The sequence below is a fragment of the Acanthaster planci genome, linkage group LG01 (genome assembly GCF_054643075.1).
Source record: "Acanthaster planci isolate LZ-2023a linkage group LG01, COTS_SCS, whole genome shotgun sequence".
NCBI lineage: Eukaryota > Metazoa > Echinodermata > Asteroidea > Valvatida > Acanthasteridae > Acanthaster > Acanthaster planci.
The window spans coordinates 24,649,545-24,674,571 of record NC_141777.1 but is presented as its reverse complement, the minus strand read 5'-3'; the positions used below and the strand labels follow the sequence as shown (position 1 = coordinate 24,674,571).

The 25,027-nt window shown below is 41.6% G+C and overlaps 2 protein-coding genes across 4 annotated transcripts in view; one reads left to right on the top strand and one right to left on the bottom strand.

Moving 5' to 3' along the window:
• Positions 1-227: 227 nt before the first annotated feature.
• Positions 228-5,421, bottom strand: rps27a (ribosomal protein S27a). The gene is made up of 4 exons (XM_022249129.2): positions 5,343-5,421; positions 5,169-5,235; positions 2,518-2,790; positions 228-800 (listed from the first exon to the last, which is right to left on the bottom strand). Exons 2-4 carry the CDS (start codon positions 5,214-5,216, stop codon positions 660-662), a joined length of 462 nt encoding a protein of 153 aa, XP_022104821.1. The 5' UTR covers positions 5,217-5,235; positions 5,343-5,421; the 3' UTR covers positions 228-659.
• Positions 5,422-5,464: 43 nt separating this feature from the next.
• LOC110986866 (tetratricopeptide repeat protein 7B-like) overlaps positions 5,465-25,027 on the top strand; it is a 34,428-nt gene continuing 14,865 nt past the window's right edge. For 2 of the 3 annotated variants that reach the window (XM_022249133.2, XM_022249131.2), the window contains exons 1-16: positions 5,465-5,651; positions 6,827-6,975; positions 8,122-8,290; positions 8,593-8,711; positions 9,305-9,435; positions 10,919-11,034; positions 11,697-11,868; positions 12,981-13,007; positions 16,807-16,870; positions 17,385-17,522; positions 17,665-17,748; positions 18,678-18,782; positions 19,498-19,612; positions 20,855-20,985; positions 22,308-22,468; positions 23,656-23,769. In XM_022249133.2, coding sequence (XP_022104825.1) covers positions 5,528-5,651; positions 6,827-6,975; positions 8,122-8,290; positions 8,593-8,711; positions 9,305-9,435; positions 10,919-11,034; positions 11,697-11,868; positions 12,981-13,007; positions 16,807-16,870; positions 17,385-17,522; positions 17,665-17,748; positions 18,678-18,782; positions 19,498-19,612; positions 20,855-20,985; positions 22,308-22,468; positions 23,656-23,769 — 1,919 coding nt within the window. In that variant the 5' untranslated portion in view covers positions 5,465-5,527. The remainder of the gene's footprint in view (positions 5,652-6,826; positions 6,976-8,121; positions 8,291-8,592; positions 8,712-9,304; positions 9,436-10,918; positions 11,035-11,696; positions 11,869-12,980; positions 13,008-16,806; positions 16,871-17,384; positions 17,523-17,664; positions 17,749-18,677; positions 18,783-19,497; positions 19,613-20,854; positions 20,986-22,307; positions 22,469-23,655; positions 23,770-25,027) is intronic. The other variant, XM_022249132.2, reaches the window with a different exon arrangement.

The following is a 25,027-nucleotide window of genomic DNA, read 5'->3' as shown; positions in this document are numbered from 1 at the left end:
GTGAGGAAAACGGGGCATTCGGATTTTGGTTGCGTCTGGAGTCGGACGTTTTTACCATCAAGTCTTTAGTTTTCTAAAGCCTTTGAGTTTTTTAAACGCTTTTATCTGTTACTGTGTTATGAAAAAGTTGAACTATTTCTCAAATCTGCAATGGAGAGTTATGCAGTGTTCTTTTTGGGTTATTTGTTTGGTAGAAACCACTTTAAAATAACTACAAACCACATTCCTTTTACAAGAAGGACTTGACACAAGCTTGTGTCAGTTTTATTTCCAATCCTCACAAACCGTAAGTGTTAGGCTGCATCCGAATATCTTGTCTAGAGCTAGGTCTAGGTCTTCGCTCCATTGGAAATGTGTGGAGACGTGCAGACAACAGACCTAGCCGTAGCTCTAGAAGCCCGTTTCGGACACGGCCTTAGATACAGACTGGTCTTGCCATGATAAACTGATTTGATTTCATTTTACTTTATGCAGTGGTTTAATTAGGTTGAGGTTTGTTTTGTAAAGTAGATTACCGAGTAAATCCTTGGTGAATGGATGCCAAATCTAGTTTAGAATGGGTGCTCATTACTAGTGGGGCACTGGTTTAACACCGACGCACAGATGGCGGTTGTCAGTGAGTGCATTGCTGCATGAATAACTAGGTCATTTTATAAAATCTATTTGTCCTTGAAGACGTACGTCAGGCAACACTTGCCGCAGTACTGCCGGTCAAAGTGGGAGGCCATGAAGACGCCAGCACCGCACTCCTCGCTGGGGCATTCGCGGCGCAGACGAGTGATCTTGCCGTTCGCATCAACCTGGGGACGACATGATGAATAAATACAATGAGTTCACAGAATGTTTCTTCAACATGAAGAATTTGTGGGATTGACCCCAACTACTGCAGTGCTTTTAAAAAGGATATTTCTGAAACCTCCAAAACCATTCTGCATCATGGAGGAAACCACCACAATATTTAAACTATATTTTTCAAGACATCAAACTTTATGTAACAGCAGTTGTCATGCTTGTGCTTTTACAGTCCTAAATCCTGCAAAATCTCAAAAATGCCCTGGTAGATTCCATGGATCTGGGGGGTCAAATGTGACAGGTCAAAGAAAATTTGTATAGGGTCGGACTAAGACATCAAAGTACTGCATGACTGCACGGTTTTCACTGAGATTGGCAAACATTCCTAGAAACAAACATTTTCTTGGTATCCATACGCTGCAAACAGTATGGCTCATTTTCACCTGTTTTAACCGTGAATTCTTAATGAAATGGACTGATCTCCATTTGTGCCACCCGAGTTCATTGTCATCATTCCAATCAAGTAATGGGTGCTGGCACTGAATAAAGTAAACTTCGACTAAGCCGGCATCACCTAACGTCATATCGTCTAAGTCGGCCTTTTGATAAAAGTCCCAATCGTCTGTAATGCATTTCCATTGAAAATTTCATTTCTAAGTCGGCATTTATAAGTCGTCATTTCATACAAGTCGGCATGTTTTTCTCGGTCCCTTTTCCACAAAACCACAAAAGTTCCTTTGTGTGAGTCGGCTTAAAAAAAAAGTGCTTCGGTATCAATTTCCTTCGCCGCAGTTGCCAAGAAGTGTCAAGTGACAAGTCCCACACTTGACTGATGTCTGTTTATTAGCAGCACAGGCCGTGGTTGATAATTGGCCCGGCCAGCATGAGTACATCAATACCAGTAACCCCTCTAGTGCTACACACATGCGCTCCGTCCATTATTGGGGTTGCGTTATTGAGCAAACTTAACCAATGCGGGTGTGTGGATGAGTGTATGTTTTCTGTACCGTAACTGTATCACGTACATGTACGTACTGCACTGTCGAGTCGTGATGTGATATGCAAGTGGCTTGCCGTCCTTGCTTCGTCCTTAGGGGCCCATGATCAATTGTGGAATTTGCAGCCCGTGAGGATAATAATTGAGAACGTATTTGTTGGGATCGAGCACGGAGGTAGAAATAAAACAGGGTAAATCAAAGCCATTGAATTAGTGCAAGGAATCGTAGTGTACAAAGGCAATACATGTGTACGTCCAAGTCAGCAAAATGACAACTTACAGCACAAGTTGGCATTTGCGTTAGTCGTCATAGTTTCTTAAATCCTGAGAGTACCGACTTACACGGAGTTTACTGTATTTGCCATTTACAAGCTTCAAAGGCAAGCTAGCCTACTATGTAAATACCGCGTATTGTGCCACAGTCTTTACCTACGACAATGGCAGCTGTGCATTAGGTCACGAGTCAGTGAGAGCCTCCTTTCGAGGCCGGTTTATACTTCCAGCAAATACAAAAGTGAAGTGAATTTGATGTCATAAAATGTTTCCAGTGTAATTTTATCTCATTTGAGATGTGTTCAATTTCTGCTAATTCCCAGCCCAAATATGATCTGATGTCACACAATCCTGTCCGTGATCACTTTCACACCCATGAATGAACTGGCCTCGAGAGTGACGTAGAAAAGTTCTACTGTCTGATGCCTTTCTGCGGCAGTCTCCCCCCCACTCACTTTGTAGTATTTGAGCACGGCCAGCTTGACCTTCTTCTTCTTGTGCTTGATCTTCTTGGGCGTGGTGTAGGTCTTCTTCTTGCGTTTCTTGGCCCCGCCCCGCAGCCTCAGCACCAGGTGCAGGGTGGACTCCTTCTGGATGTTGTAGTCAGACAGGGTGCGGCCGTCCTCCAGCTGCTTGCCGGCAAAGATCAGCCGCTGCTGGTCGGGCGGAATGCCTTCCTTGTCCTGGATCTTGGCCTTAACATTCTCGATAGTGTCGCTGGGTTCGACCTAGGAGGGGGGAACGACAGGGTGTGTTTTCAGTAGGACTAGGTGCTCCATATTTCACAGAGTTGCTCAGGGGTCATCAATTTTTTTGTCCTTTTCACAAGCACACATGACGTGCAAGACGGTGGAGTTAACAATTTGAGTACACTCATGCAGAGTGGAATTGGTGAAATGTCAGAGAAATTTCGAGAAACTCTTCCTGCAATAGTACGATGCTCTCTAGGAATTTCTAACCACCTTCCTAGGTTTCTGGCCTCATGTAGACCACTAATGAGAAACATTTGGGTCAAAAATTTGTGACAAGTGGGTGAGGAACTGCAAACCATATCTAAAATTTCTTTCCACAATCCACAGAAACTTTCTGTAGGCCTTTCTGCAAGTTTAACTACTGTACTTGTACTTGTAAAACCTGGTCTGGAAGTAGCCTGATGTGGTAGCTCAGAAAAGTTGTGGTAATTTATGTGAATATTATTTTTTTGCCAAGTTCAAGTAGCAGGCTTGTTTTTTAGGTCTCCTGATCTTGATCTGCAAAAATGGATCTACCAATTGCTAATGTCATTTTGGGAAATCAGAAAATAAATTGCAAAGAACATACATTTCACAGTCATCTTCTTGTGCACAATTTCTGTGGCAGTAAAAAGCATGTTCTGGTCACATTTCACAACACTTCACATTTTTCATGAAAATTTACATCTCTCTAGTTCCATGTCCAAAATGTTGTCAGTTTACTTTCAACAAGATAAAAATAATAGCTGCTAACTCGGCATCAGCAGAATCTGGTGACATTTCTTCTGTTTTCAGCCAAGACATGATTGCGAATATCAAGGAACACACACTGAGGAGTGATTGCAGAATAACCTGCCCTTCCAAAATACACCACGTGAAGTGTGAGATGTACGTGAAGTGTCATCAGGAGCATGAGAGAGTGGTGAGTAAAAGCTCCAAGTTTTAAAGAAAGTCGGTTGCATGGTCCTGAACCCACAGGAAGGGACACGCAGGAGTGAGTGGAGGCACTGTTCATTTGGGATCTCATTTTCTGAATCAAAAATTGTGACCAAAAAATTGTCTTTTTCCCCACACTGTACATGTACCTCCTTTGTTTAATTTCCAACATTTCTGCTATTTATAGTGAAGACAGCAGTTAAGTCATTGAAATAATGCACAAATGAGATTTTACAAAAATATGTATTCTAAGCTTTTCACTGAAAATCCACAGTCATTTTTGTGTACAAAATGATCAGTTTCCTCTGCATTACACATGTACAAAAAAAATCTGAAAATATCTCAACACATCCCTGCATAAAAATCAAATCAAGTTTTCTTTGCTTTACAGAGTCCAAATTGTATCCAAACTTACATTGCAATGTTTCTTATGCCTTCCTCTCCAAAATCACTTCAAAAACACAACAACAAAATTTAAAAATTCCTTGACTTTCCTACCGTCTGACCATAGGTCATAGGAGTTAAATACATGTAGATATGCAGCAGTTTTGATGGCTTTTTTAAAGAAGAGTTTATTGACATGATTGAGAAAGTGGCTTCTTTTACAACGAAAATGTGCCCCGATTTGACGTAACAGGGCTGCACTCATAACTCATACATGTAGCATTACCAACCATTAAAAATTCAATGGCCCTCCACATCAAACAGTGTAATTACTTGGAGTTCTGCAAGTCATGCAAGCAGGCCTAGGCCAGGTTTAGTGTTTGGTTTATCACCCATGTCAGGGGATTGTATATCTGGAGACCCCGTTCCTATAATAGAAGGGAGACTAGACTCATAAACTAATGTTAGCCAGTCAGACTATTTAGCATCAACAAGTGTCAACAAACACTGCGTCGAAAAGCATTAAAGGGTCATGTAATTTAGCGTCAACAAGTCATTCATTTTATGGAAAAAGTTTTAATATAGGCCTAGGCCTATATTAAAATCCTATGTTATTAGGATCCCACATATCAAATTCAATAAAAATCTGAAATGGTATTTGAGTGTTGAAATTTGAGTGACAAAGTCGGGCCTGTTTGTGCAGTCCGACTAGCTGCCATCTTGTTTATGCGTGGATGGCAGAGGAAAGAAAGATGGCGGCCCCCATACATCACAAAAAATTGTCGTTTTCCTGCAACTGCAAGAATCTGGAAGCAAATTTGATGTTTTTCTTATAGAATTGTCAGAGTCTCGAAAATATAATAAAACCACTTTTATATCTGTAGAGGGTATTCTTAAGTTGGTGACGCTTTGTTGATGCTACTTCAGTACTGGTGTGTGTCGACGCTACATAGCATGACCGACGTTAGCTGGTACATGTACATATCACCCTGCATATGTGTATGTTGCAAATTCATGATGAAGTTAAACATGTTAAATAGTATAGGCCTACTTGCCTCGAGAGTGATGGTTTTACCCGTCAGAGTCTTCACAAAGATCTGCATGTTTGCAGTGAAATGCCACCTAATCGAAAGATTGATAAAAGGACAACATATTAAAAACTTAAATAACTGATACAGACTGAGAAACACAAGTAAAATCAGATACTTTCTCTAAGCGTAAAAGCTCACCCTTCCGACGAAAATGGCGGCGGTGAAAGAGAGAAAGACTGGACCACGTGGTACGTGTGAGGGCGCTAAAACAAATTCGTTGAACAATTTACGCAGATTTGTCACAGGAGGGCGCAATTTCATCACAGCCTTCATTCCATGATTTTTAATTTTGTGAACTATGTAGAACAGGATTTTGCCGGAAAATGGCTGTTTCTAAGAAGGCGGCAGCTCGTCTTGAGACCGAAATTGAGAAGTATCGTGTTGAATGTAATTGGGAGAAGGTGTCTGAGCTGATCAAGAACACAAAATCGAAAACACCCCCGCTTGGTATGAAATTGGAAATTGAACTCAAGTTTGTGCCGTGTTAAAACATCATTTATATAATAATTATTTAATGTTTGCCATGTTTGTGTGTTCAGCTGGAGCTCCAACTCCAGCCCAAATGAAATAGGCCCTACTCATGATATCAGAAAAATGAGCCAGTTCAGTATTTCATAAAAAGCAAGGTCATTTGGGAACTAAGCACTTGGTGCGAGTTCGCGCAGGGCCTAGTTGATATAGGCCTAGAACCTCTTTGTTTAACACGGATCCCGACTGAGATCAGCTCTCAGATGCTGGTTCACTGACCCCAGAAACTGCCTGTTTGGATAGAGACAACCAGTTCCGGGATCACTGCTTGAGATTCAAATCCGTACATGAAACAATCAGGCCTATAGTGCAGTGGATCATGCATGCATGTCCGAATGACAGTAAACAAGAATGAATGACTTCCGACACAATTCATTTTGGGCATGCGCTGTTGGAATACTGAAGTGGATGATTCACTGTTGGGTTAATGCCATCAGCATTTTGAGCAGGAGTTAACCTTACCTAGTCCCAAACTGAGGCCAGTCTACTAGACTACCTCCGCATCTTTGGCTCCATGATGGCCCACCCAAAAAGTGGAGACTTTGCGAAAACGCTTCTTATGAGCCCCATTTTCTTAAACAGTTCACTCAACCCAGCCGGTCATTGATCTATCGGTACAGGTGATTTTAAGTTTGTTACTGTCTGTGAAATTTTGGTTTCTATTTTGGTCATCTCAACACAGCCATTCGTTTACTACCGTGATTAATTCTTGATCATTTGATGATCTGTTTATTTATCTTGAACAGTAAAAATTGCTCTATTGCGAATGGGTGTTAGATAGTCAAAATGATGGTTGTGTGTGGTGCAAGGAATGCCTCAATCAATAAAATATTCCAAAATCACGCAAGTGGGCTTAATCCCAGCAACGTGTTGACTGCAAACTTGAAATTGGACCTGTCTGCGGCAAACTCTTGGTGTGGCACTGTGTAGCGAATCACCCGTATTACAGCTACTCTTCGCATCACCAAAACTCTCCCGTGTTTTGAATTGTATTCATTCCTGTTTATGCAAGGGTATAAATCCTAGCTGTTCACGTGTTGTACATAATAATGTATTTACTTTTTACATCACTGCCAGTACATTATCATTTGCAGAGTCCTTGACCCATCTGGCCTTAGGAGAGAGTGAATTGGAGCTGTACCTTCTGCAGAATCCCCCAGGCAAAACGCTTAGCAAGGACGCTAGCAAGCAGCTGGCCAGCGCTAAGCATCATCTTCACCTGGCTGCAAAGTCAGGCAGCAAGGTCAGTTATTGTGTGGTTACCATTCTCTTCCTTGTATCAGTTCCCTAGTGCTGCTAATATATTTGTAAGCAGTGAAATCTGCTAAGTGGTAAAGCTTCTTCTTAAAAGCAAAGGTTATCAACATTTTCCCACTTAGCAGTTCCATGGCAATAGGCCCAACAAAGTACTTGTATTCTGAAAACACACGTATAAACCACTTCATCACACAGGAGTTAACAGAGCACTGTATTGTGCCACACTAAGTTTGGATGCTTTGATCTGTCAGAACAATTGCCACACACCAGTCCATCTGAATCATGTCTCAAGAGCTAGGTCTGGCTTTTCCAGTTGCAAGAACATGTGTAGTGTAATTTGACCACCATAATTAGAGGCCATTACTACGGTGGCACAACGCTCATGGACAGGTAGTACGTATGTGTTACATGTTTCTTCGACCGACAGCATGTCATGATTTGCCAAATGCATGCGTGCGACAAGCTGAAGAATGTGCGTGTGAGTATGGTGCCCCCGCAGTTTTGGCGTCTAATCAAATTATTCTATATGGTCATTGTTCTGACAATTGACTTGGCCTTAGCATTGGAAGTCCATTTCGGATGCAAGTAACATTCACACGGTACATGTACATATACATGTAGGTAGGAAATGGTTGCATTGTTACCATGATTACCGGGGATGCGGTGATTGTAAAACATTTGGTACCCACAGACAACAGCTGAAAGATTTGAATAAGCTCTGATCTCAACTGGAGATTCTCCAGTATCATCATTTTGAACCCAATATTATTTTGAACCCAACAGTATCTAAAAACTGCATAAAAGCATGCCAAATTGTGAAAAAATCTAACCACGATCGCAAGCCAATGTGTTTATTCTCTTTGCTCACAGCATTGATCCAAAATGGTCCATCCAATGGCATTAGATTTCAACAGATTGGGTTATAAGGATTCGTGTTTACAGCACACAGATCCTAACCCTAAACCAAAAGTGATTGACCAATCTCATCAAAATTGGATGCTCTGGATTATTAGGGATGACTCTTAACCCTTTCTGCAGTCTGCATCCTTCCTCAGTCCTATCTGCAGGATTGAGGAAGCTGGGAATTTCTTCTTAAGTTAGATATTTTTTTTTTTTGCTCTGTTAACCACAGCATGTCCTCCGCATCGATGCCCAGTTGCTTCTGGCCAAGCTGGATTACACTCTCGGCGAATACGGAGATGTCTTGAAGTTATTTGACAAGATCCACCTGGATGAAATCTCCAAGTCATCTATGTCTTGTACAAGACTTAAAGCAGTCGCTGAGGCCTTTGCTATCAAAGGTGAGGAGCTTGGTGAATTTTGAAATCCAAAAGGGGAAAACTGCAGTAAATTATGAACAATGTCATTTGAAAACATTGATACGACAGAAAATTATTACATATTTCAATGTTGCAAAACTGTTAACAGGCAAGAAGGGACTTACAAGAAGAAAAAATTCTGTGTTTTGATGTGAAAAGAAATTCTGCTTTGAGCAGAACGTGGGCCTTCCACGGCAATTTCCTGACATCTGCAGTTGCTCTAATTTGCCACATTACCCAATATGCCAAAGGCCTTAACACCATTCATTCCTCCGTCCTGTCAGGAATGTGCAAGGAGCAGATGCTGTCAGCCATTGAAGATACTTCTCAGAAAGAGAAGTTGAAGGAGGAGATTGTGCAGTGCTTTGAGAAGGCAGGAGACATGGCCCTGCTGTATCTGCAGGTTTGTCCACACACTAAATCATTTCCCTATTCTGTGGACAGTTGTGTACAGGCTTTCTTCTGGGGTACTTACATGTTTGCCAAATTCTAGTGCCTAAAACAAAAGGGAATGTTTTCAAAAAGGTGCAATAGTACATTTACTCTAAATTTCCCTTCTAATATAAATCAGTCTTGTATTTTGTGTACCTCTGAAAAAATTTGAAATGATTTGAAACTGATCTGTTTCAAAATATCTTAGTCATTTTGCTTTTTCCTTCCATCTTTGTCTATTTAACTGTGAGGTGGTAAAATTCAACAGAAAAAGCCTGAGGTGGTCATTAAAATAAGCGAGGTGGGCCGCCTCACACTTGAATAGGCAGGGGAAACCCTGGTTGTATACAGCTGCGTAAATGTTCATGTTAGTTTGGCTTAGATGAATGCAAAAACAATCATACGGAAAGTTAGGAATCAAATTAAAAATGGTAGGGCCTTCTTGGTATTTTAAGTAGTTCAAGGCTGTTTAGTGAATGCATGTTTAATCTTTTTTGTTTGCACACTTCCCTGTTGGATTTTGGGTTCAGTCACCAAATGACCAAGATTTTTTTTATATTCCAGGAAGTGGACAAAGGTCGTGGAGCAGGCTCAGTACTGTCCTCAACCAGTAGTCTTGGAGGGGGCGGCAACTTGGTGGGCCCAGTGCTAGAAACAGCTGTGCAGAGAGCACCTCTCATACACATACAAGAAGGGTAATGTACTATATCTACTCTTGTCCCTGTTGCTATGAACTTTCTTAAATATTCTACATCTTTCAGTTTTCAGGAAACTGGTGGCACCCATTGACACATTTCTGCGAGATGTTTTTCATTATTTTACATTAAAACACGAGTAACACTTTATTAACGTCTAAATTACACGAATCATGCAAAGGGCTCCCTCCCTCCCTTGAGATTTTGAAATACATGCATACATATAAAAAAAACCTACCTGTTTGTATCCCCCTGACAAAAGTGTGTATCCCTTGATGGAAATTTACCCCGGTTATGCCGTTGTGTATAGACAAATCATGTGACAACGTTAACCCTGTCATCATTTCTATGCAGTGGCCCCCATCAATGGCGATTTGCATTGTGGAAGCTATTGTACAAACCACTGCTCTGCGACGCTTGCTCTGTACAAACCAACACAATGCTGTGTAGTATTTTGGAGGGGGGCTATGGGTAATGGCCAGTGAAATCCGAGACTAATCCAAGGATACCCTGGCCAACATCCGCACATCCATTCTGAAGCTGGGCACATACATGGTTTGGCAGTTCGCGACCCCCTGTTCAGAGAGGCATCTAAAGAGCACCTCTAAGGAAAACATGTTTGCTCTGATTTTATCTGTTCAAATAAATATGGAAGCATCCAAATTGAAGGCAGTGTCATTTGTGGCTACGTGCTTTGTTTGGCATGCACAAGGGTTTATCCACTACAAACACAGGGCGAGGGTTCTCCTCAGTTCCTCTGTTCTCTCAGAATGGTGCAATCTACATTCAGCATGTTTAGAATTGGCATCTTGGCATGAACAGAAAAAAAGCCCTTTTAAGCTTGTTATAGTTGAGCTCTGAAGTCAAATGACACTGCGCTCGATTTTTTCCTGAGAGGTGCTCTTTAAATGTGTGTGGCACTATGTGCCCCTGAATATCGTTCCACCTCAGTAATGGCCTTGAATTCTAGTTACCAAATTACAGTATACACAACTGTGCTGATACATCCATTTTCCATACTTTGGAGGAATTGGTAGCTTGGCTGAAAGGCCCTTTGCAATTTTCTGATTCACCAATCTGGGCCCAATTTCACAGTGCTGCTTACCGCAAGCGAAAAATGGGCACCTACTGTAGCATAAAATTATGTGCTTACGGCAAACATATTTGACAAGTTGGCGAGGAATTTTGGCTTGTGCACATGTGTACATCCCCTAACTAAGGATTCTGTGTTTAAAAGGTTAGGACAGAATTTTTCTGCTAGCGTGGTTTGCATAGAATGGACATCTTAAGTGCTAAATTCTGAAATAAGTAGTGCCACGAAATTGGGCTCTGTTTTGAGGTGACACATGACAGCAGCCATGCCCTCTCTTAGCCAAGCTGTCTGCCTCAGATCAGTCGTATTAAAGCTTTATCCAGTCACACATCTTGGCGAAGCACTTGCCAAATTAAATATGAAATTAAATTGTTGACTGTTTCTCAACAGGAAGTTGGACAAAGGTATTGGTCGCTTCCGACAAATCCTCAAGGCTGTGGAGGCAAGGACCTCACAAGGCATCCGCACGACCATGGCCCGAGAGCTGGCTGAAGTGCTTCTAAGAGGTACATTGGACCCCGATATTCAGACATAAAATACCTGTAGGCTGACAGCGTTGGGCGCAAGATCGCTGTCTTCCTTGGGCAAAGCATGGGCAAAACCACAATCTCATTATCAGGAGTTACTTTATTTTGCAGTCACTCATTGTCCGGTACATGTATATGCCTCAACTTCTCAGCCTGTGCTATGTACCTGTGTGCGCAACAGGTATGGACAGTTTTCTCATTTGAATATGTGACTTATTAAGACAAGGGTACATGCAACTTAAACAATATTAGTGTCAATATGTGCGCTAGACTACAGCTGAACAAATGGGGAAAGTTTGGAACAACTGAAACATGTTTCACTGTGACATTGAAGAAGATTCCAACCTTACAACACACCCAGCACCCCATCTCAAGCAGTGGCGCACCCAGGATTGTCATGGGGGGGGGACTCAGACCAGATTTTACTCCCCCAAAATAGCTCAAGCCTCCCTTCCCCAGTTGTGCCACGGGGGACTGGGATTTACGGCTGAATCAGAGCTAGTAGTTTAACCCAACCTCTTGGGTTGGGCTCAAGTCCCTCTAGGCCCCCTCTCCCATTGAGTGCACCACTGATCTCCAACCCTCGCCTCCCCCCACCTTTGCCCTTTCACAATGCACACATTGGTTGAATGGATGTCTAGGTGTTTGCAAGAACAGATACACCCCGCCCCCCATCGAGAAGGAGGTGGAGAAGGAGGAGAAGTCTAGTACGCCGAGTTCTCTGCCTCGCGGGCCAGGTTCTGCCTCCCTGTCTTCACTCAAGCCTGTCAGCTCCAGGAGCTCCTTCAAGCCCAAGATGTACACCACAGAAAGGTAAGCCAACAGACCAACTTAAATTCAAAGAGTAAATCATTTTTTTTCCAAAGCTTACATTTCTACATCTTACAAAATTATTGCACCCAAAATCACAGTGTGATCTTCTCAGATAAAGTCAGTGATTGTTTGAAATTATGGAAGTTTTGCGATGGAGAGATGATATGGGTTTTCCTCTGTTGAACAATCGTAATATATAAATTGAGGTTAGATTTAACACTTTTCGTCAAGAATTGTTCTTCAAGACCTCTGTGTAATAAAACTCATTATGAGAATTTTCATGCAAACCTTGCCGTCTTTGTCAACCCGAGAACAAAACATTTCCACATAATGCAGGTGCACGACAGGTTACCCACTTTCTGATAAAAAGTTGTAGTTTGCTGGTAGGATTATTCACAGCGTAAGGAAACCATGAACAAAAATCCAGCCCAAAATGGTATTCACAGTGTTTTAAGAATAGGTGTTCTCTCTGAGTTTCTTCATTACTCAAAAAATCAAATGCACGTCAACACCAGGTTTGTCACAGAAACATTTGTTTGCAAGTTCTTCAATATGTCACCTTGTAGCAACGCTCATACTAGAACTCCAAGCAAAGTAAATGTACAAAGTCTTTGACAATGCTCATCTAGATTCACTGCACTATATTGTCTAAATTGTCATTTTAATCTCTCTTGCATTGTTCTGTGCCCTCTCTTGACGTCACCCACCCTCTCTTAACTTGTCTCCAATATGTACATATAGACTGTAATAGAGCCCTTGGTATGCGTTATCAATAGTAATGTTGTAGTGGAGACCATCACAGGATCATTTGCAAGACCAGAAAGAAAACCTTGCCAAAGACCATTCTCAAGGCTAGAGACAAAACCTTGCCCAAGGCCATTCTCATGGGCAGAAACAAAACCTTGCCTAAGACCATTCTCAAGGCCAGAGGCTATGGCTTGTGACTTGAATTCAGACTTGTATTCTCATGTATAGTCTTGTGGCAGTCTTGTGATGGTCTCAACAGGTCTTGACTACAACACTGGTTATCACAGTGGCGACATGTTCCTACCCCACCATGTATACATGTAGGTGTGTAGAATATAACCTCATCTCTCCATGTTTATATACAGCCGTCCCAGCCACTGTCCAGATGAACTGTAAGTTCCCCAGCTAGTATCTTAGTTCTGGTGGTGGTTCACTGAATGGACATGCCTTGATTCTAGACCCCTTCTATTTGTGTCTGCTTTTATTCCCATCAATATTAATGTTTGGTTGACTTTCCAACAGTGCTGTGGGTTGAGTCCTTTTCCTGAGTGTGTCAAGTATGCTGAAATGTATTGAGGTGATGTGGTAAGACACAAGCCTGGGAACTATTCAGTGCAGCTGAAAACTCAGGTCTCTGATTATTGGTTAGGATCTGAGCACAGCACATGGATGAGATGGTCTGCTGAACGAGAGCTTGCAAAAAACATGACCCAGGCTGTAATCTACATCCGAGTTCTGATGCAGACATACTAATGATAAGCTCTGCATCCAAACGTTCATGTCCCTACTTTTTTCAGTCAGCACGTCTTGGGTGATTTGGCTTAATCTACTGCTCCACCTTACGTTTCAGTAAATTTGGAGAACTGGAAAAGGACTTGGCTGAAGCACTGTTTTTCCAAAGTTCTCTGATATTTTGCCTGTCCATTGTTTGAGAGTAAACAGGTTTCTTGTGTGAGTTTACATTTTCAAGATATGAATGTAAAGATTTCAGAGGTAAATACCAAAATGCTCTCTCCAACTTTTGAGAGCATCAGTTGTAAAAAGACAGCCCATTACTCTGTGCCCAAATGGGGACCGTCTTTTCTACCACATCTTCGGATCTCCTTATAGAGGGTTTGCATGGCTGCCATCTTGCAGGCCAGTGCTTTTGTTCCACAGGGTTTGCACAAAGGAGGTTCCCTTGTGGTACAAAAGAACTGCCTTGCAAGAGAGCTACCACGCAAAGCCTCTATAACTTTAATTTAAAGAGAACTTGAATTGTTCAGGGGAAAAAAAATTTGTCTCATGAAAAATTTTCCCCACTTTGTAATATTGTCAATTGTCACCTTTTGCATGTAAACTTTTCGATGTAAACTTTGAAGTCAGAGAACTTTTGGAATTCAAGACCCATTTCGTGAAAAAATCCTCAACCTGCAGTGGCCATCTTGGATTTCCCCATGCACACGTCTGTGAGCATAAACAAAATGTCTAAGTGGGAAATAGCACGGTGCTCTTTTGGTGTTTACATGCATAAAGCTGACCGTAGCGGGGAAACTAAACAAGATGGCTACCATGTGGGCTTATCTCCAAACCTTAAGCTTGAAGTGCGATTTTTGTCCTGTTGCCCTTCCCTCCAGTTTTCACATGTCTGTCAAGACCGATGTCTTTGCTTCAAATTAATGACTTTTCTTGTCCATGATCTTTGTCTTGAGGACTTGTCCGATATTGAACCCTTTACCTTGTCTGTCCAGCACTGATGTTGCTTCTGCTGGCATGATGCAATATTGCCACTCATTACAATTTCACAATTTTCTCTTTACTTCAAGATTTTCACCAGTTGAATCTTCACCAGTAACAGCACATTTACTGATTTGCATTTTGTAGATAATATTTTGCAGAGTTGTCCCATGAAGTTGGTTAACATTCTAAATTTGCAAAAGAAAAAAGTTAGCTATTCAGGTCATTCTACATTTTTGGGGTCCAATTTTTTGGTGCCTGGTCATAGCTGACGTGATTTTTTAAAAAATCACATTTTCCAAGCGTGATTTTGTGATTCAAATTACACATCTACCTGCCAATGCCAATTTTAGTGCCAAACAACTAAATATATTTTGAAATCAATTGTAATGATTATTTCCATGTCAAATTTACATTCGCCGGGGCGTAACAGAACACAAAAATGTCACACATTTGGACTCAAATCGTAGAATGGCCCACTCGTCTGTAAAGTCAAGTTGTCAGTGCAATCTTGCCAGGAACCTGTCTTAAATCTCCTCAAATGTCCCATGTGCAGGAAACCAGTGCACTATTCTGTAGCATTGAACTCAAACGGTATCAAGTCCCGCGTAAAGTCATCATGGTGGAGCTCTACTTTCTACAATTTGGCTAAAATTCGCCCAACCCTCCAGCTGGATTTTTGAAAGAAACAGGAGGGTTAAGTCCATATTCTAAGTTATCCATGCGGCAGGAAACAGACCTAAACTGGATAAAAATGATGGGGTATCTACATTCAGCTGATTACCAGCATTTCTGGTAATGAGTCGTGTTGAATAACATCTGAATGCTTTGGCATATTGCATAATAGCAAGGAGAGTGAAAACGATCATCACCATATCAAATGGAAACATCTGTGGTAGTGAAGAATTGTTTCTGAGGCTGGTAACTGGTAACAGAATAACATTAAGTACATAAAATAGTGTTATTTTGTTACCGACCTCATTGACGTAATTACAAAAGTAAAAGTGGTTTTTTTTTTAAAAATGGAACTTAATTTGGTGTTAGAAGTACATCAGTTGACCTTTTGCTGTTACTAGTGAAATTATTCGCACATCATCACCTTCACTGAAGGTGTGCTGTAATATGTCAAAGTGTCATTCCATTACCATGGAATTACTTACTGGCCATTGGTCATCTTTTGTAATTTCTATTTGGGGTTGAATAACAAGAGTCATTCCCATCATCATTCATACAAATGATTACATGCAACAGCTTTATTTCAAACTGATTCATCCACAGCAAACATGTGTTGTGGTTTAATACCCAGGGCTGATTGCCAGCTGTTAAAAATGGATGACTGACGAGCCTTGGTCAGTGCATTGTTCCCCCTTCCCCCTTAAGTAAGCGTCTGGCTAGTTTTGGTTTCAAGAGGTCCTTGGCAGCACAAGGGCCCCTGTTTTGGTGAATCATTGCCCAATGCAAGAATTGTGCACTCTGAAACATTGTACCACTAAGGACGTCTTGCAACCAGGACTAGCTTCAGGCCTGCTCCTTACTCAATATAAAGCAAATTCCCAACTCAGTGAATTTAGGCTTACTGTGCGTGACTTGCTGGATGCCATTAGGTTGACAGTGAGGGGACTAATGCACATGTATCTATGTACAATAACATGTACTTGATGAGGTCTGGTGAATGTCCTCAGAAGGGTTCTGTCTTCGAGGGCTAAGCTCATGGGAAGAGGCCCCTGTGGTGGTCACTTATCAGCCTAGACAGTGCATAGACCTGTCAGTATAATCTCGGACAATCTCTTACGTGTATGATAGCCTGAGGAGGGCTCGTGTATCACCAGTCGATCATCAAGAGTATGTCCGGATAGTCTAACTGAGCACGGTACTCCAGACATTGTAAGCATGTGATGCTTTAAGCACCAAATTCATGTTCAACTGAAATTCCATGCACTTGCTTGTATGCATATTAGTGTACGCCATGTGGCTATGCCTGAAAAACCTCCCGAGATGACGATTAAGCTGTGAGAGGTGTGTTATATTCTATGGCTTGCGGCATTTTGGCATGCACGGTTGTTCTAATTCTAACCATAACCATTTGTATCAGGTGTAGCATATTTGGCACAGTTGGTAGGATGCATTTGCCTGCAACACGGAGCTTACATGGAGTGTGTCATGTGGAGTCTTTCCCAATGTTTAAAAAATTATGGAACATCTGAAATGCCTAACTTTGAATACTAAACAATCAGACACTAAGCATTTCTGGAGTTGTTTGCTTCACACTGACATGTCTAAATCACTGACGTAGAGATCTTCATAAAAGCAAACATGCACTCCATCTTATAGTTTGTGTCATGACATCTCACCCACCTGCACTAAATACAAATCAAGCCAAATTCGAAAGGAAACTGCTCAAGTTACAGAATGACACCAACATTAACCCGGTCTTTGTTTTGTCTTCACCAACAATATCTTTTGTATCTCCTTCAGCTTATTCGTTCCTAAGAATGTTGAAGAAGAAGCACTTTTGCTTTTACTGATCAGCGAGCTTCAGGTAATTTCTGTCACCAAAAAATAGAAATACTCCTTAAATCCAAGACAACTCCTCGTAAATGTTGTCACATTGAACTATGATCTGTGGGATGACAAGGATTCACTAGGAGGGATTTGGGTCCTAAATTAATATTGCAGGAGTTCAGGACTTGTGAAAGGTAGCTGTAATGGAATTTTTTAACAAAAGCCTCCAAAATGCACCGTTATATCTCGGTTAACCTCATGTTCAGTTTTTGTTTCACTCTTGTAAAAGTTATTATGCTGCTTTTGGTTTCCATGCGAATGAAAAATTTCATTATTCATGTTATTTTGGTTTGTACTCAAAAACCTCCTGCATTATAAAAAAATTTTGCTTCAAATCTGTGTTTAAAACACACACGCAGCCTTCACCATTTGCACTTTTAAGATTAGTTTTCTTTGGATACTCATTGTAAAAGTATGTCACACAGCGTGTGTACATAATCAAGATCATATACACATGCTTATACCTCAATGTTGTCCACTTACCCACATAGGTGAATCGGGATGTCGTCTTGAGTCGTTCTAAAGAGCATGCTCAAAGTAGAGAACACTCCTTTCTTCACGCTACTGCCGTATATGATCTGCTTGCCATTACGTTGTCCAGGAGAGTCCAGTTTAGTATGCTTGCCGATGTAAGAAAACTCCAGCTGATGTTCACCTCTATACTAAATATGAATATTCTTTCGAAAACATACTTACACTTTTCATCATGAAAAAGAGGCTAGAAAAATTTTGCTTTCCAATATTCCAAGACGATGTTTTGTTTTCTTTTAGTTCTTGGATGGCACAATGAAGTTTTCCTACCAGGAGTTTCATATGTGGTACCAGTTTGCATTGGCGCTCATTAGTGCTGGCAGGGTAGGTCCAAAAAATGAAACAGCAACTAGGAGATTCTGTTATACTGACAGGTGGAGGCGTGTGGCCCATGTTGTTATTCTAACCATGCCAAATTCAACAAGATCGTATGTGATTTACGCTAAACCTTGGGACTTAAAGTCTGTATTGGCCTGTTGTCATTGTTCTATGACCTCTGACATAACTATCAACAAGCTACAAAGCTCCACGCATCCAGAAATACTCTTGACCACCTTGTGCAAGAACATTACATGTACATGTAGGTCCTTTAGTGGAGACTCATCGCTTTGGGGAACAGGTTTGGTGCTGGTCATGCTGAACATGCTCAGCCAGTTTGTGTGCACAGGGTAACCAGATGAAACAGTTCCCGCCAACCTGTCCCTACTTTGCCATTTAGGGGGTGATTCAAGTCCTCACACTTGTAGTTGAGACGCAGTGTGGTATTGGTCATCTCTTTGACATCAGCCAATAGAGGCTTTGCGTAGTAGCCATCTTGCAGGGCAGTTCTTTTGTTGCACAGGGAAACCTCCTTTATGCATACCCTGTGGCACCAAAGCCCCGACCTGCAAGATGGCAGCCACGCAACCCTCCATTATTAGTATTGAGAATCTTTGCCCTTCTTGCTTACTGCAAGTATGTAACACATGTATTTGTCCAGACTGTGAAAGTGATCAAATCAAATGTGTTTCAAAGTGAATTGAGTCATTTAAAATTTGCATCCCAATTCACATTGCTGTAGTCAAGAGCTTCACAAGGCCAGACACCAGACCAAGCAGAAGTAACAATGAAAACTGACAAAAATTTAGTTTGTTTGAATAGCTTGTGACTTGCATTCAGACTAAATGTCTTGTCAGGTTGCGTAACAGTCTTAAGGGATTTCAACTAAACACTGATAATTTCCCTTTTCTGGGGACTATGTTATGAATTTTCAGCACACCAGGGCATTATTAGTGCTGCGAGAGTGTGCCACAATGCAGCCCGAGAATGGGCCAGTCTTGCTACAAGCCACCAAGATATGCCTTGAGAAACTGAATATGGTAAGAGTTAAAAGTCTGAAGATAAAGATGTTCAACATGCAGTGGCTCTTTGTTTTTCAATTGATTGTCCATGTAATTGCAACAGACGTTGTAAAGTTCACATGGAGTAGAACTTCCAGAAATCTGTGTATAGGGACAAAGAACTGTTTTCGTATGATAGCAGCAGTTGACATTGAGGTTTATTTGATGACTTGTTTAATTTAGATTCTGCTCGCTATATGTGGCCTAGGGTCTTGTCGCGAAGGATAAATGTGGGTACAGTAATGTCGCACTTGCCTGAGAAGCACCTGTTCACATACCCCGGAAGACAAGGCATTGTTTCTCCTTTTCTTTGTGTAAGACTCTCAGGTGCATTAAAGACACACATTTTCGAGGACCAATTTTGTACAAAAAATTGACTATTAAAGACAAGAAAATTTGTCTGTGTTCTTTGAGCATCGGAGATGTAGCCCACAGATCACAGACCTTGTGATTAAATTGGACAGAGTGTTTGAATCATTGTAGGCTCTGTTCATGGCTCTGTGTGGCTTACTTGTCACTGGAACTAGTCAAGGACTCTGCCCATGCAAACCTGTTTTCAGTGTTCAAAGAGCCAGGACTACACAAAACCAATTTTCAACGCAATGCACACAAATTTATCCCATCTTTCTGTAAGATGAGTGGGGTGTTGTTTCTCAGGATTCAAGACATCTTTTTCTTCCTCATTTTTGGTTAGATAAATGAAGGCATCGAGTTTGCAGAGAAAGCTGTAGCCTTGGGGGAGGGCAGCCCGTTCATCGCCAAAAGCTATCTGTGGCTTGGTGTTGGCTACTCGCTTAAAGCTAATGAAAGTTAGTGGTCATATTTCACACCTACCATACTGGTACATATTCACCCCACTGCTTGCCGTAATGGAAGGGTAGTGGTGACATACTCTGGCAGCTCTCACTTAAATGGAACAACTGTTGTTTGATTTCTCCTTACTTATTAGACGAGCATGTTGGTGTCGTTTTTATCATTTTTTCTCCTGAGATGTTCTCACTGGTCAGAAATTGACGCAACCTGTTGAGTCTTTGAATACATTCCAATTTGCATGCTACCCCTCACTTGAATGAACTAGAGGGGAAAAAATGAATAGATGCCAACCCCAGAGACTTGGCCCTGCTTTAACCATTAAGTGCTGCCGTAACTGTTCTTTCTATAGTTGACTCTCAATATTAAGAGCACTGCTCATATGAAATCCTGTCAGGAGCAGCAAACTGTCAGGCTCTCAATCTCTCATTTTTTTGGTTTTTATCCCTCCAGTCTGTTTATAGCAAGGTTCTGGTTGTAACAAAGTGACCTGGCTTGTCCTCAAAGCAGTATTATCATGGAGTTGACTGTATTGGCTTCCTCACACATACCATACAGGGTTCCCACAGCCTGGAAAAGTCGTGAAAAAGTCATGGAAATTTGCTTTTGTTTTCCAGGCCTGGAAAAGTCATGGAATATTGTAAAAATGACTAAAGTCATGGAAAAGATATGGAACTCTTCAAACACTGTGTGATTTCTATGATCAGAAATAAGTGCATAAAATGTGTGATTTTATTTGCAATTTTAAATGTCTGAATAGTCCAAGAAGTTGCATTATTAGGTCATGGATTTTCATAATTTGGTCATGAAAAAAGCATGGAAAAGTCATGGAATATAATTGTCCTTTAGGTGCAGGAACCCTTATACATTATTAAGTAAGAGTAGTATTTGAACTATTAGATTCTTCAATATAAAGAATTCATCTGGAATACATAGGTGTCGGGGGAGGGCGACAAGTGAGGTACTTATCCCAAACCCAGCCCCCCCCCAAAAATAAGAAATGATGAAAATCACCAGTTTGCTTGATAATACCTCAGAATTGACCCCTCCTCTGTTAATTATTTAGGGTGTGCCCCCTCCCCCCAAAACAAATCTTTCCCCCTCCTTCCGAATAAATTCTTTGTGACATCTGTGCCAGTATAAGAGCCCCTTGTTAAATGTTGTCCATTTGGGATCATCAGATAAGTGTATACATCATGACAATTCAATGTATGATGACCTTTTTCCGTTGTGCATTACAGCCAGCATACACACAGAGAGGCAGGAGCTACAGAAGAAGGCCCTCAAAGCGTTGGAGAAGTCCAACTCTCTGGATGCTGGAGACTTCCTGGTCCTTTACCACATCGCATGGCAGCTGGCAATATCCCGACAGGTAAATAACAACAGGCAGCAACCAGACAACAACTTACCACAGCAGTAGGAAAACAACACCAACAAAACATCAACAGCAGCAGCGTGACAAGATCAACATCAAAACAGCATGAAAAACACCGACCACGGCCTTATCAAAGACAATAGTCAGAGGAATGAGTGAAACAACTGCATCAACCATGATAACAGCAGCCACACCATTAAATGAGCTCTTACATTACAACAGCAGCTGCAACAATATTAATGGCTAGTTATGAAGGTTTGCGGTAGCACCATGCAAGGATATCTCTTATGTGAGTGGGTGGGGTCCTGAAAAGAACCAAAAGTACTCAACGTTTTGGACTGCCTATCTGACTGACTGCAGTCTCCTGATGATGGACAGAGCACCCTCCTTGCATGGTGCCACCGCAAACCTTTATAACTAACTTGCTACCTTCACCATGAGAAGCTTCAAAGAGCAACAGTAAGCAATGACAAAATACCAAACCAACAACCAGATCCTTGCAATAACAGCAAAGAAATGGACATGAGTATCAGCACTAAAGATGCCTGCTTACAGCTAGAGTTACAAGAGTAATGACACCCAAACTGGAAGTGCAACCACAACCAACTACTGCTCTTAAATGCCCCGGTTTCGGGCACATATATGTAGGCTTTATAAACAAAGCCAGGGAGCCCGAAACCGGACAAAAGAGCTGGGCCTTATAACAAAAGACCGTACTCAGAACAAAAGACTTGAGCTGCTGGGAATTGCCAACATATTTTTCAGTTGTCAATAGCGGAGGAAATCTGTCATTGCTTTAAAAGATTGTACCACTGTTTGTGTCATTCCGCGTGAGCGGCTTACCAACGGGGACAAAAGTGCTCCAATGCTCCAGTGATGAGTGATACAATACCGCTGCACGCTAATCTGGCCCCAATTGAAAAGACGTCAACCACGCACCGTGCCAGTTTCAGGAACCAAAGAAACTTATGTAACACCACACAATCTGGGTTCTTTTTACCAGGTGGCAGGCCTGGCTGAAATACTCAGGAATCCATAGATGTTGTCTGTTTAAGAGTAACCACCAGACAGTCATTCGTGTGGATGTAAACATCCACTAAATGTACTTACAATTTTTTTAAGAACTTTGAAAATGGAAAGTCTTGAAAATCCCCAGTTTTACATCATGCAAGTTCAAATTAAACCCGGCAGCAAGTGATTAAAGAGTGGCATCGACAGTGTCGGCATCAAAACCTCGAGAGGAGTTGCAACCCTAGAAACTCACTTGTATCCAAATCTTTACCAGCTTCTCTTTTTTTTCCTATCCAACACCAATCCAGATTCCAGAGGCTGTCTTGAAGGTTCGCGAGGCTCTCAGACTGAACGGCGAGCATATCCCATCCCTTCACCTGCTGGCCTTGTTGCTGTCGGCCCAGAAGCAGTACATAGAGGCCTTAGGCCTGATAGAGGTAGCCTGCAATCAGTACCCAGACAGTATGAGGTAAGACAGCAGAAAAGATCTGATTGATGAAATTCATTTACTTAAACCACTGTGATTATTGTGTTGCAACCACTTGCAGAGTCGCACCCAGGGTTTGGCTGAAGGGAGGGAGTGGTGTTTGACAAAAGATGGTACAGAATGTTTGACTCACCTCTTTATGTTTTGCCTCTGGAAAACAGATGCCAGTAATAACTGAACTCTAATGTATTCATAGTCGGGCATGTTTTGATTTGGTTTAATTTTGGTTTGGTTTATTTTTGCCTTGTCTTATTTTGTTTTGGATTTTTTTTTGGAGGGCGAGTCTTGCACTCTAATACCTGTTTGATACCCTAACATCAATTACATCTCGTGAAAGGGCCTCTTGCTCCCCAACAGCAGACATGTACCCAAGAAGAGCCGACTGCCTCAAAGTTTCCAAGCTCACATTAGGGTACTTTGCAACATGTCTTCCCTTTTGTCTTGTTAGCCTCATTCTCAAGCATGCGTATGCACTCATAGCCTCGCTTACTTCTGCACAGAGGTTCCCGTCAGATGTCACGAGGACAAGAATTTATATGACGTTTTCTGACTCTGTCCCAAAAGAGTGATATTGAGGCAGTGTTTATTCTTAGAGATGCCTAAAGCCAGATACACAGAAAAGCTTTTATGAAGCTAATAGAGGGATCCCAATACGACGCTTTTAGCATCGATCTGCGCACTTCGGCGTTTGAAAACAAGGCTGTATGTGTCAACTTCAATTTTTAATACGATCAGACGATTGAAAGTAAGGAGTTAAGACACAAAATACATAAAGGTATGTTAAATTCAGACTTTTCAGCCCGAAATTTTTGTGGAAGAGTCTTTCAGGATGATTGGACACGTAAAATCCAAAGAAAAATAAGGACAATTGACCGCAAACTAACATACCTGCGATGGTCGTGTATCTTGTGCAGTGGGCATGGTTGAAATTGAAATGGCGTCACAGTTACGAACCGGATACATGTACTGTGTGGACTCCGTGGGCGCGCGCGAGGAAGTTCAACACAGAGAGCCTCGGTTTCGAGGCAGATATGCGCAGACGGCGCTAATGTGAAATCCCTCTACACGTTATTTCAAAGTCAAAGTGAAAAAAACCAAACACCAGGCAATTGCAGGAGACGTGTCCTTACCTTTTTCTATAAAGCCAACAATTGTGTCTCCTCGTTCAGTCTCATGTTCACCAAAGTCAAGCTGGAAGAGTTACAGTCTGGCCCGGAGGAGGCCCTGATGACCTGCAAGCAGATGCTGTCGACATGGAAGGAAACATATGATGCCATGCAGAGGTAGGAAAGCTTAATGTAGCTGGTATTCATGTACAGCACCTGTTCACTAGAATGAATGGACTAAAGCCATATCGATATCAACCAGTTTCAGCCAGGAGCAACACATGGGGTTATGGGAAGTAGCTCTTGCCGCTAGCTACTGGCATCGTAGGTCTCTGCGTGATTTCCAGCCAGAGCCATAACATTAGCACACAGCCTTCAAGTGTTAAGATATGTACAAGAAGTCTTAGGGAGTCCCAACCCAGTCTCACCAAATTTGGTTGACTGTGAAAGATACACAAATTTGCTGGTGCAGTGCCATGCACCCTCTATTGAGCATAAGCAGTGCGGTGTATAATGAGCTACATGTATTAAGTACATGTATCACAAAAATACCCCTTCCAGATTGGTTTACGTAGCTCAGCAGTTTTTGGAATCCACTCTGTAAACCAAAGATTAGTGGTTTGTATCTCTCTTCGGACTCTCTTTGTTGCAGTCTGTCCTCATTTTTTACACCATAGTGTCAGGAAGAAGTTAAAAAATTTTTAAAACATTAAGTGCATCATTGTGCATATAATACAATTGGTCGGTTATGAAATATGCACAAATTCAGCAAGAGACCAAGTAGAAGTACCCCCTCACTGGCAAAGGAGAAACAGGCTAATGGGAAAGATGGCATTTTGTGAGCAAAATCAAGGGCAAGACTTACATGATCATTGTCATTTGAATTCATGCCTGATTAAAGGGAATATAGGTTATTCACCGACGTCACATTGTCATGTGATTTTAGCTCGCCTGCCATATTGGCCGTCAAGCCAACTTGTGAGACGTGCTTGCACTGCATAGTAACACACAATTTGGATCAATGTTGGAGAAGAAAATGACAAATCTCATGAAAGAAATCATATTTTCTGACTCTTAATATTTTACTAATAACTTGGATGGTGTTCACAGGGTACGATATGTTTCAAAGGTTTTGCAGTACCTTGAGACGAAAGTCAATGGAAAGTATGAAATGCGCTATGTTACGGAACTGTACTGACGTTAGTACTAGGCTTACTACTCGCAATGAAGTGAACACTGCAGAGTCATATGTGCGAGTTTGGAGTCCAGTTTTCTCGTCAAATTGCAGCAAAAGATTTCGCTCTTTTTGCGGATCTGCAGGAATCTGATAGAAATGCAGATCTTTTAAAGTATCTTCACGATTATAGCACCCTGTGGCACAGCAAACCTAAACCATTTTACCGTGACAGCAAAGAAACTGTGCTCATACATTTAT